Source organism: Centruroides sculpturatus, unplaced genomic scaffold, assembly GCF_000671375.1.
Source record: "Centruroides sculpturatus isolate CEXI.00-Female unplaced genomic scaffold, Cexi_2.0 scaffold895, whole genome shotgun sequence".
Taxonomy (NCBI): domain Eukaryota; kingdom Metazoa; phylum Arthropoda; class Arachnida; order Scorpiones; family Buthidae; genus Centruroides; species Centruroides sculpturatus.
Window position 1 is genome coordinate 131,589 of NW_019385364.1, and position 13,151 is coordinate 144,739.

General features: G+C 33.2%; 1 protein-coding gene across 1 annotated transcript in view; it reads right to left on the reverse strand.

Annotated features, from left to right (window-relative positions):
• The window catches only part of LOC111638156 (vacuolar protein sorting-associated protein 37A-like), a 99,411-nt gene that overhangs the window by 76,229 nt on the left and 10,031 nt on the right, over positions 1–13,151 (reverse strand). The window contains exon 2 of the mRNA XM_023383803.1: positions 9,738–9,797. Within this exon, the coding sequence (XP_023239571.1) occupies positions 9,738–9,760 (23 nt within the window). The 5' untranslated portion in view covers positions 9,761–9,797. The remainder of the gene's footprint in view (positions 1–9,737; positions 9,798–13,151) is intronic.

The window sequence follows — 13,151 nt, forward strand, 5'->3', positions numbered from 1 at the left end:
TATTCTAAAAAAAAAAAAAAAAACTACAACTGCCAACATGCCTGTCTACTTTGATCATTTCCATGATTTTATCAACATTTTCGATAATGGGCTCACTTGTGTGAGGTGCATCTTTAACATCGAAATTACCAGAACAGAATCGACGAAATCAAAATTGCGCATAATTGACTGTGACAGTATTGAGACCATAAACACCATTCACAATTTCAACCTCATGGCTTGCATTTTCGCCTTTATCGAAGCAAAATTGTAAAACATACCTAATTTTCTCTTTGTTAACTTCCATCTTTTACACCAGGGATGAGCAACACGTGGCCCGTTAAACATGTTTATGCGGTCCGCCAAGCATTTTTAAAATTGAATTTATTTTATTGACTTTCTCCCATCAATATATTGTTATAAAATTAATTATAATAAAATGGTAGTACATACTAAACCGAAACAATTTTTTGTGACGAGTTACTCACTTGTTGGCGACTTGTTCAAACATGCAATACGAACGTGCCGACAAGTTTGTGTTTGCTTCTGTCACACAATCAGTCAGACGGGTAAGCTGTTAACTATCAATTTTAGCAATTCTTGTATTTCTTGAAAGGCGTGAGTGCAATATTATTGTCAAAAAGGTAATATTAGAGTTTTTTATTCAAAATTAAGTTTTCCTATAAATTTTTTTAACTTTCAAATTTTTAATCCATAATAGCATGTTGGAAAAGCAAGCAGAAAACGGAAGGTTGCGGATGAGCACAAACATTTCCAAGAAAAGTGAAAATTTGATTATTTTTTCACTTTCGTCGAAGATAAAGCTGTATGCTTAATATGCTCAGAGACCGTGTCAACATTAAAAGAATATAACATAAAAAGGCATTACGATACAAAACATGAACAACAATATAAAAACTTAACAGGATAACTCCGGATAGATAAGTTTAATCAAATGGAGAAAAACTTGGGAAAACAACAGGCTATTTTTAAAAATCAAGCTATTTTATCAAATACGGCAGTATAGGCTAGTTTTGTTGTCAGTCAAATACTGGCAAAAAAAATGAAACCCTTTGCAGATGGAGAGATGATAAAAGAATGTCTGACTGCTGTTGCAGAAATAGCATTTCCTGATAAAATAATTATTATTTCAAACATTAGTTTATCAAGATTCACCATTGCAAGGAGAATTGAAGACTTGTCAGAGAACATAGCAACAATGCTTCATGAACGCATTGCAAAATTCGAATACTGTTCTTTGGCACTTGATAAGAGTTGCAATATTAGCGATACAGCACAACTGGCTATATCTTTATGTGGTATTGACACCAAATTTAATATTACCAAAGAATTGTGTTCACTGATTCCAATGCAAGGGACTACAACCGGCAAAGACCTGTACGATGAACTAAAGTCTGTGTTGGAAAATTTTTCAATTTCATTAGAAAAGATTATTGGTATATCGACAGATGGAGCACGAGCAATGTCAAGCATGGAGGTAGGAGTATCGGGAAGGCTATTTCAAGACATTAAGAAGGTCACAGGAAGGGAAATATTCGTTAACCACTGCATAATTCACCAGGAAAATTTGTGTGCAAAAAGATTGAGTTTGCCAAATGTTATAGTACCAATAATTAAACTAATCAATTTTATAAAGTCGCGTGCGTTAAATCCCCGTGAATTTAAAGAATTCCTGAAATATTTAGAAACTGAATATGGCAGACATGGTTTTTAATACCAAAGTACGTTGGCTTAGTAGAGGTGCAATGCTAAAAAGAGTATACAACTTAAAAAGCGAAATACAATTGTTCTTGGATATGAAGGGATATGCCTTTCCTCATTTTGGTAATAAAGAATGGATGTGCGATTTTGGGTTTCTTATCGACATGACTCTGTATCTCAATGCTTTTAATGTGGAACTTCAAGGCAAAGGACAGTTTATTCACAATTTGTACGATAAAATTCAGGGCTTTGAGCGCAAATTAAAATTGTGGAAACAGCATCTTTTGAAGAATAATGTGTCTCACTTTCCACATTTAGAAAAAGAAAACATTACTACTTCTAAAAAATACGCACAATATATAGATATTTTAATCAATGAATTTCAATTACGATTCCAAATGTTCAAAGCTGAGAAGACAGCGGTTTCCATGAAAATGTTTTCCTCGCCATTTAATATCATTGTGGATACAGTTTCCGAAGACTTTCAAATGGAAGTGATTGACATGCAGAATAATACCAATTTAAAAAATGTATTTTTCTCAGTAAACATCGAAAATTTTTATAAATCTTATGTGAGCCCTGAGAAATTTCCGCTTTTGACGAAAAATGCAAAGCAAATGATGTCTCTGTTCGGAAGTACGTATGTTTGCGAACAATTATTTTCAACCATGAAATTAATCAAAAATGACCACCGATCAAGACTGAGTGATGCACGATTAGAAAGCTGCGTACGTGTAGCTACCTCATCAATTCCGGCTGATATTGATCAGCTTGTATCGAAAAAACAGTGCCAAATTTCTCATTAAAAATTTCAAGTAAATTCGTTTTTCTGTTCTTTTCTTGTTTGTTTTTATTTTGCATTAAAATTTGTATATGAAATCTTTACTTTTTTTAAATTTTATATTTTTTTATTCTAATGTTTATTATAAATAAAGTTTTGTAAATTATTAATAAGTGTTACTTTATGTGCGGCCTGCCAAAAAATTTTAAAATTTAAATTGACCTGTTGATTAAAAAGGTTACTCAGCCCTGTTTTACACCCTATAACTCACAACTGAATCGACCAATCAAAAAACTGTAAATGAATTTTTTTAGTATGGAATGTCACTTTTCCAACAGGCACAAGTCTGAACTTGTTTCATCAATACTTTACAAGATATATATCACTAAAGCCATCTAGCAACAAAATAATGGATTTCTTTTTACCCAACCTAATATATAGACTCTCACCTAAACATCAAATTTCCAGCAAAACACCCAAATTCAACATTTGAACGTTTTCTGCCACTCCTCAATCGGCCTTCATCAGGAAAATTCAAATGAAAATAACTGTTCTATTTATAGAATGTAGCTGCGTCATACACTTAATTTTTTAAATCAGTTCGAACAACAGCTAAGATGTATACTAAGCAATGTGTATTTCTTTAATATATATGCATTTGGTACAGGAATGTAATCTCTGTTGATGCATGCTCCTCTTATGTCGGCCCTGTAGATTTCTGTGGCCTCTAATGTTCTTATGTGTTGTCTGTCGAATATCCATCGAATATCCTGTGTATTAGGGTAGCCTCATCCCATAAGAGGGAAATTCTTGGCTTGTTGGCAGCATACCAGGCCAGGGCCATATTGATGTTTCCTTTTGCCTTGTCATACTTGTGATCTCGTAACTAGGCATGTAATGATCTGTATGTGGAACCAATGTACGTTAGTGTCCTGTTGAACCTGTCATCTTGTAGTAGGATGTGGTAAACTCCAGGTGCTCTTGCATCCTCAGTGTCATCCTTTACATTAGACAAAAGGCAGAACATGGTGGTTTTTTTGTACACTGTGAGTACGTTTAAATCATTGGCAATCCTCTTGTATGTGTGATGGAGGGATGGTTCGTAACTTAGGACTACCCATTTCCCTTCTGTGTTGTTAACGTTGGTATTGGGTGTTGATTGACCTGGCCTGATATGTGGATGTTATATTGCTGATAAATGAGAGGCTGTACTCATGCTTGAATGCGATATGTTTCAGTTGTTTTAGCTCATTGTTAGTATCTGAGAGCTGCATACAATGTGAGTGGACTCTAGCCACAAGTGTACGAAACATGAACGCCTTATATGACCAAGGGTCAGAAGAGTTGGCCGGTATGAATAGGAGGATATAAGTGGGTTTGTGGTACACTGTGGTGTTGAACTTATTATCTGCTACATGAATCTTGATGTCCAAGAAATTAATGTCCGTATGGCTTTCTTGAACTAATTTCAGTGTTAATCCTAGTTGTTATTGTTGAACACTTTTAACCCTTTCTTTCCGAGGGTACCAATCGGTCAGTACCCCCACTGTTAAGCAAAACCATGAGGGTACTGATTTGTCGGCACCCTAGTAAAAATCAGTTTTTGTAAAATTTATCAACAACAGATGTCAGCACTTGACGGCAACATCTTGTCTATCATCTGTTTCACACATTTTTGTTCCAGGTGGTGTTTTGTTGACTTAAAAATTTTTAATTAAATTTTTTTCTTAATTTATTTTTTCCTGATAATTTTTTATTTTATTTTTAGCATATTCATGCAATAATATTACTATAATAAGTTCACTCATGCTATAATAAGTTATTCAGCTATAATAAGTCAACATGTTATAAATATTCAAGTTGTGATTTTCAGTTCTGACATTTTATATATTTTATATTTTAATCTAAAATATCAGCAAATGTTACATGTATTACTACTGATAATCCATATGTTTATTACAAAAATTTATATTCTTGTTCAATATAAAGTGAATAAAGTATATTAGTTCATTATATTATTTGATAACAGAATAAAGTTTTGATTTCAAACAAATGTTTGATATAATGTGCAATAATTTCACAACGAATAAACATACATGCATAAGTGTTATATAGAGTTGTACATAACAATATTCTATGTCTTTCTGGCTGAGTGCTAGCAAAAAACTAGGTTACTAGACAATGTTAATTTTGACAAAAAGTTAACAAATTATCAAGTTTAGATATATATTACTTTTTTTTTTTTTAATAAATTTTTCTAATAAAATGTATTGAAAAATATCATATTTAAAACTAAAGATATTAATAAATGTATGTGATATTTTTCATATGAATATAATAATAATTTGATTTTTGGTGAATTTTTAAAATACAGTAGAGCGTTGTATGTCTGAATCAATTGGGGACTGGGGTTGTTTGGATAACTTATTTTTCAGATAACCAATTATGTACAAAAAAATATATTAATCTATCCCATGTTGAAATTTTTCTCTGTTGCGTGTCGTTTCACGTTGAATTTTTGTCGATGTTAAGCCTAACGAAAATTCTTATAATAATAATCGTAGCTATTGTATCGTTAACAATTATTTTTTTTGTTTTGTACAAACAAAATAAATATATTGTAAAATATAAAAACAAAACAAAAATACTTTAGAAGTTAATCTAGAATCAAAAATGTTCGATTCAGCACAACACACAGTCCTCAGAAAAACACTACACAAAAGTGCCAGTGCTGCCAGTTAAAACACACACACCAACAAAAAACATATTGGAATAGCCCAAGACATAGCCAAAGGTTGTAGTGCCACAGCACTAGCAGAAATTTAAATTTGCCAACTGGAACGCTTTCGGTTAACCAACATTTCAGTTGACCGGCTTTCAGATAAAAGATGCTCTACTGTAATATCACCTGACTGACCTATAGTGCCTTAGAACAGATTACAAGATAAACGTAAACAAGATGGTGGTGGTAAAGGGTTAACATCCCCAACATCTGATCTATTTCTCCATATAATCAAAATGTCATAATGTATCAGGTATATGTGAGGATATTATGTTTGAAGTTTACTAAGGACCGTTCCTCCAATTGTTGTACAACCAATTCACAAAGATCACCAAAGTGGGGCTACCCATAGGTACCCTCTTTTTTGTATGTAGGTGCACTCATCAAAGTAAAAACACGAGGAATAGCACAAAATGTGTGCTAGGTCTAATATCTGAGAGTGGAAAGACTGAGCATCAGAGTTAGCGCTTAGAAAGAAATCTCTTAAAATGCAAAAACATGGTTCTAAACAAATAGATGGAAACATGGATATAAAATTGAACACAGTAAGATATTCATTTCCACTTAAATTAATAGCAGCAAGTTTGGATAGAAGTGCACCTGAATCGGAGATTGTATACATATATGATTGAAGGTGGCACTTTAACAGATGATGGATCCGATCTTCTAGCAAAAACGTTGGGGATCTGGCTTTATCAATCACAGGGGACAAGTGTTGATCTGCTTTGTGCATTTTTGCAAAGGAAAACAGGGGGTGTGTCAGGAGAGCTGACTATTGTGTGCTGTAGGCCTAGTGCTGTCACTAGGCTAGTGCATGTGAACCTACCGACACAACTTTATAATTTCTTTATATATGAGGCCTCAGCAAGTTGACATTGTGTATCTACTATGTACTGCTGTAATAGATGGATGTAGGTGGTCCTTTTCATGATCACAACTGCCTTGCTTTTATCTGCCTTGACCAATGTGATTTCCCAGGATCTAAGTCAATTTTTACTTTGTTTGATGTCTTCCCATAATTTATTAACTTTTGGCTCTTGTTAGTATTCTTCAATAGAGAATAGTAACTTCCATGACTTTTCCTGATGAAGGCTGATTAAGGAGTGGCCAAAAATGATCAAATGTTGAATTAGGATGTTTTGCTGGAAATTTGACATTTAGCTGAGAGTGTATGTAAATGTAAAAAAATAAGAGTCCATGATTTCATTTTCAATATAAAGTAGGCTCAAAGTGACAATGTTCATGCTCCTTGAGCATGCCTAACAGAATTTAGGGGTTAAAAAAAGCAAACAGCATTGCATGCACCAAACAGAAAAAAGAAGCAAAACATAAACAGAACACAAGAACAAAGTAATTGGCGTTAATTGCCTTTCCTTTGGTTTTATTTGTATATGGCAACATAACACATAGACAATCTGCTGAGGGGAATGCATCTCAGAAAATCTTTTATGCAAAACTGACCCCTATTTAGGTGTTAATAATGTGAAAAAAATGCAAAAAACTCCATATTGTTAGGCATGAACTCACAACCAACTGCTAGTGTTCAGTGGTTTTATCCACTTAACCACTGGTGAGCAGTGGCATCAATTGCGTTGTTCTTGTATTCCCTCTCCATGTCGGAAAGTACAAGGATCGTCTCTGTGTGTGAGACTAGTGAAAGAATTGCCTCTCCCGTGACTAGCAGATTCAAAGATAACCTTTTTCATGCTGAAAAGTGCAAAATTTGCCTATCCGCGACTGTCAGGTACAAGGATATACTTTTCTGTGTCTAACAAGTGCAAGGATTGCTTCTTTCTTTTCAGTTCCACCTCATTTCTATTGCAATATGACAAAGTCACATGATGCTCTAGTTTTTTAAGATACAGAACATCCTACTTTTCTCATGTGTTTAATTAAAAACATGTAAATCATTATAAAACAAATAAGGATACATATTTCTACATGTTGTGGTTGACTTACCTATCTTGAGATGAAATATTCTTATGTCAATTATCATAAAAAGATTGCCATGCAGTAGATAGAGATTTGTAGTCATTATAATTTATGCATTCCCTTTTAATATGACCTTAAATGTTTCTAATGTTTATGCTGTTTTCTTTATCTTTGCTATTCCAGTGGCAAAAATAAAGAAAACAGCAAAAGAGCATCCAGAGTTATTCACGAATCTTACCATAACAAGGCCAAATTATCATGGCACAAACCATGAATGTTAGAAACATTAGAAATATTTCAGGCCACATTAAAAGAGGATGCATAAATTATAAAGGCTATGAATCTCTTTCTGCTGCATGGAAATCTTGAAATGGGTTTAATATTTTGTATCCCTCTTTATAACAATGATGTCATGCACCAAATTGAACCTAGGGATGCATTCAATTAACAGAACATTTTTAAAATGCAATGTTTATGTTCAACCTGAAGAAGATCCAGCTGAAGAATTGAAAATGTTAGTCATTATCAAAATAATAACCTACTGAGAATTGTTTAGAAGGTACTACAAAGGTTAGGTACTATATTTCCACTCCAGTATTAATTAATGGGAGTGAGTAGAACATTTTATGTTAATTTAAGTGTTTAAAAATGCATAATCAAAAGGAATGTATGGAAACATTCCTTTTAAATTAAGTCATGTCACCAATGGAATGTTCCTGTAGAATACTTTAAGGACTTTTTTATATTTATGAATTTGTTGAGTTTTTTATAATGGCTATCCTATCTGATGAAGGCCCTAAATTGGGCCGAAACAATTTAATGTGTTTATTAAATCAAGTGCAATTTAATGTGTTTATTAAATCAAATTATATGTAAGCAAATAATGACTGTTGTTCCAGCTTTAAAAGTTTATATACAGTAGAGCAGGGGGGGCCAACAAGTCGATCTCGATCGTCCGATCAATCGCTCGCGATGTCTTGACTTAATGTGTTACACTTGTAAGTTGTAACCAAACGCGACACGTGAACGTAACGTGCAAACGCAACTGTAGTGATATCGAACCGCCTCGTTCTCCCTCGGATGCAGTTTTGTTGGTCCAGGCGCAATCCATTTGCGTACAGTCATAAAAGGGGAATAAGAAATGTAGACAATGGGTCATAAAACCGAAAAAAAGAAGAGACGGAGAGAGTAGGTCGGGACATGGTAGAGAGAAGAAGGGTGAAGTGGTGGTCCCCGAAAGTGACAACGTTGAGTTTCAATTTTTCTTCTGTTTAAAATGTACCTTTTCTTCGTGTTTTAAATTAAATTGTGGCTTTTCTTTTCTATCTAAACTTACTTGTTAGTACATATTTCACATCTCCCTCCCCCTCGCCACTTAGACCAGGGACGGGCAACCTTTTACGGTGTAAGGGCCACATTTCAAAACTTTTGAACTAACGCCGGCCACATACAAGATAAAAGAGGGGGGAAAATGCCGGTAAATCACAATTATTTTTTCATAAATAATTATAAAATAGAATAGGTATACTTAATTTAGCTTCTAGAACTGATGTAAACGTAATGTATCAAAAATATTTGATTAAATATCAGTCACTGCTAGTTTTAAATTAGTTTCGAGGTAAGTCTGTTAGCCGGTTTCTCATTTTAATTTTTACTAAATTCATTGCAGGAAAAACTATTCACACACATAAATTGTAGAAAATAACGTTTGAATTTTTGCTGCATACTTCTTAAGCTAGGAAATTAATATATTTATACACATTTTATGCGACTTGGGCCACGGAATGCCCATCCCTGACTTAGACCATGCCTATGACAACGAGTCGATCGCGACACATTTTTAAGATAAAAAGTAGATCTTATGTACACAAAAGTTGGCCATCCCTGCAGTAGAGCATCGATTATCCGAGCCCCGATTAACTGTCACATCGGTTAACCGACCATTCTAGTCGGCAAATTTCAAATGTCCGCTAGTGATGTGGTGCTACAATATTTGGCTGTGTCTTGGCTACTTTAATATTATTTTTGTTAAATTTTTGCGTGTTTTAGCTGGCAACACCAGCTTGACCATTGAAGGGAGGCCAGTATTTAAACAAGACTTAATTTTCTAATTATGAGTGGTTGTTTGTTTTGTGAGCAATAAAATAATTTTTTACGATACAATAGCCACGATTATTATTTNCAGTATTTAAACAAGACTTAATTTTCTAATTATGAGTGGTTGTTTGTTTTGTGAGTAATAAAATAATTTAAAAATAATTTTTAACGATACAATAGCAACGATTATTATTTTTAAAAAAATTTGTTAGGCTTAACATAGATGAAAATTCAATGCAAAGTTGGTTAATAGTGTTATACTAATGTACTAATTACATACTACTAATATACTATACTAATAATGTATTTTTTTAATTCTTTTCGGTTATCCAATTTTTTCAGTTATCCGACCAACCCGAGTCCCCAATTGAGTTGGATAATCGATGCTCTACTGTAGTTATTATTTGCATAACATTATTATAAATTAGAATTAAACATACTTACATATCAGAATTCACTTGTATCATTCAAAGTCAACTCAGATTTTATCCATAAAAATAAAATCTGAAAAAAATTGTATTCAAATTAATAAAATTTATTATTTGAAAATAATTCAAACTCTAAAGATTAATTATCAGTATTGATTAAATTTTATTTATGTTTTCTTCTTTTTTTAAATTAAAATAGAGATAAACATTAATTATACTAAATGGACTTTTCCTGATGAAGGCCAATTAACAAGTGGCTGAAAATGTTCAAATGTTGAATTTGGGTGTTTTGCTGGAAATTTGACGTTTAGGTGAGAGTATATATTGTTCCAGTTTATTTTGTGATTTTTATATATACTGAATGGTAACAATACTGTCCTTCTGGCCAATTATTTCAAAACTAATAAAACAATCACTATAGATCTTTGTCAATGCATACTGTTTGGAGCATGTGGTAAATAATGGTGTAAATTTCCACCCCTTCAGACCTTCTATCAAAGAGGGTTGTTGTAATCTCAGACCCTAATAAAAATAGGGTACATGACAGCTGGACAACAGTCAATTGGGTGCTAGTCAATTGAACAACAGAAACTTAAAAATTTTTGCACACTTATCAAGCATACCATTTGGCATGTATATTGTAAATATTGCTAAAATATATATAAATATAAAACAACCAAACAATTGCATAAATAATCTAAATATATAAAATTGCTTGTATTGACTGACTGAATGACTCACTGACTGATTCATCACCACCCAGAGCAAACCGCTTAACCTAGAGGTGAAATTTGGTAGACAGTTCGGGTACGTCATGAAAACGCACACTAAGAACGGACTTTTTGAAATTCCCCCGTGAGGGGGAGAGGGAGAGGATTAAGGCTTAACCGGAAGAATGGCTTCTACTGTACTATTTTAGATGCAATTTTTTGTTTTTATCTGCATTGTAGTAGGGTGTGCCATGGCAATGCACACTAAGGGATTTTTAGAAATTCCCCCGTGGGGGGTGAGGGAGAGCATTAAGGCTTAACCGGAAAAAACGGCTTCTACTGTACTATTTTAGATGCAATTTTTTGTTTTTATCTGCATTGTAGTAGGGTATGCCATGAGAATGCACACTAAGAAGGGATTTTTAGAAATTCCCCCGTGGGGGAGAGGGAGAGCATTAAGGCTTAACCGGAAGCTTCTACTGTACTATTTTACATGCGATTTTTTCTTACGTTTAGTCTTCATTAAGTACTTAAGTGTATTAAATTAATAACATTTCAGACATTGTTATAAATATTTTTATCTATTTCAATTTTAAAAATGTTTGAACCGTTTTTAAATTCGAATTTGTTATTGCATATTGGTTCGATTATAGAAGGATTGTAAACGTTCCAGAAAATTGATCAAATTGAAAATAGTTTGTTTGATTCTCGGCAATTCTCATCATTCTCAGTGGTAGGTGTTATGTAACAATTACTATGGTTGTTGAAATACTGAATATAAATGGGGTTTGCGTGCAAAACCTCCGCAGGCAAAGTTGCGGGTAACAGCTAGTCAGGTTATAAATATAAACATGATTAAAGCTTATGAGTTATAAGTTATGAACTGTGAGTTATGAGTTATTTCCAACTTATGAAAATGACTTTTTGAACAACGTACTATAGCAGGGGTGGCCAACCTGCGGCTCGCGAGCCGCATGCGGCTCTTTGAATGATTATTTGTGGCTCTCGATAAATGTACCCGAGTTCCCTTTTCATTTTTGTGTTATTATATTTTAAAAAATTATTATCGTTCCGTATGTGTTTCAAAATGTCTTTTAAATTACTAACAACAAATATGAAAGACTAAGTGCAACGTTGTAACAAATTTCATTTCCGTCCAAGTTAAGAATGATATGACTCATCGAAAACTGCGCGAACGAACATAAACAGTGGCGTAATCGTCCGTTATCGACCGACTCCAGACCGATTTTGAATTTGTAAACTGTCATTGCAATGGACAGTTGACATTGTGCTCTGGAGGAAACAATTTGTATCACTCTTGCTACGGATATAATTTGTAATCTGGAATTTTTTGCATACATTTTTAATACGTATTTAATTGCGGCTCGCGAAAAATTTCAAATTTTGAAAAATGGCTCGGACTATCAAGAAGCTTGGCCACCCCTGTACTATAGCATCACTAATTACTGTATGTGAGAAGCAGTTAACCAAGAACATCAAAAAAAAAAAATAATAAATTCTTCAAAATTCTTTCAAAAAACTTTTATACTTTTTTGTTTTAATGTATAATGTAATGTATTTTTAATTTTATATAATTGTTGTCTTTGTTCTTATGTATATTTGTTAATTTTGAGTGTAAATGTCAACTGTCCTTTGGAACTTTTCTATTTACTTGTAAAAATAAATAAATAATGTAACACTCATGTATATATATGTTTGTTAAATACAAAACTGTTCTTTTAATTCATTTCTGAAACAATATTATTTAAATTTACCAGGTAGAAGGTCAATAGAAAAGAATGGTGATTTTAATAAAGAAAACAATAAAAATTTTGTATTTTGTCTATTATTGATCTATTTTGTTGCCCAGATGTCTGGCACCAGTTGACGGTATTCCATAAAAAAGCACAACAGCATACATTGTAAATTAAAGTTTTAATGAGAATGTGTAACCACAGAAACAGACAGATATTCTTAGAACTAACCAAGAGTGTTCAAGTGAAGACAAGACATGAAATAGACAGTCCTAAGAGAAAATGAAATAAATCATCATCTGGCTAATGTGAACAAATACAAAGTACAAACTAATTTTGACGACAAAATAGGAAAAACAACTAAATCTATATATATATAAAAATGGACATGTATGTCCCTATATTTCACTTTTTCGCCAAAACTACACATTGCACGTGAATGGTGTTTGTATGTGGTGGTAGCCCCAAGTCTCCATTCGTGCATANCGACAAAATAGGAAAAACAACTAAATCTATATATATATAAAAATGGACATGTATGTCCCTATATTTCACTTTTTCGCCAAAACTACACATTGCACGTGAATGGTGTTTGTATGTGGTGGTAGCCCCAAGTCTCCATTTGTGAGTAGGGATGGTTGCGTCTCGATAGCTATAAGGGTGCGGGAGATATGAGACTGAAAGTGGTTGAAAGTGGCTTTCTATTTCGAATGTTTTGTTCGAATTTGTTTGAAGTAATTCAAACATAAAATTCGAATATTGGTTCGATTATAGAACAATTGTGAACGTTCCAGAAACGTTGAAAATAGTTGGTTTGACTTGACGTGAACAGGAGACGTTCAGAAATAGAATTGGAACCAGGTCTCTAATCAGAAACGGGGGACCTAATTCTTGCATTCTGTGAAAACGGGTAAGATTGGCTATAATGTAATTATCTTAATCTTCACTATCGTTACTTTTTGCCCA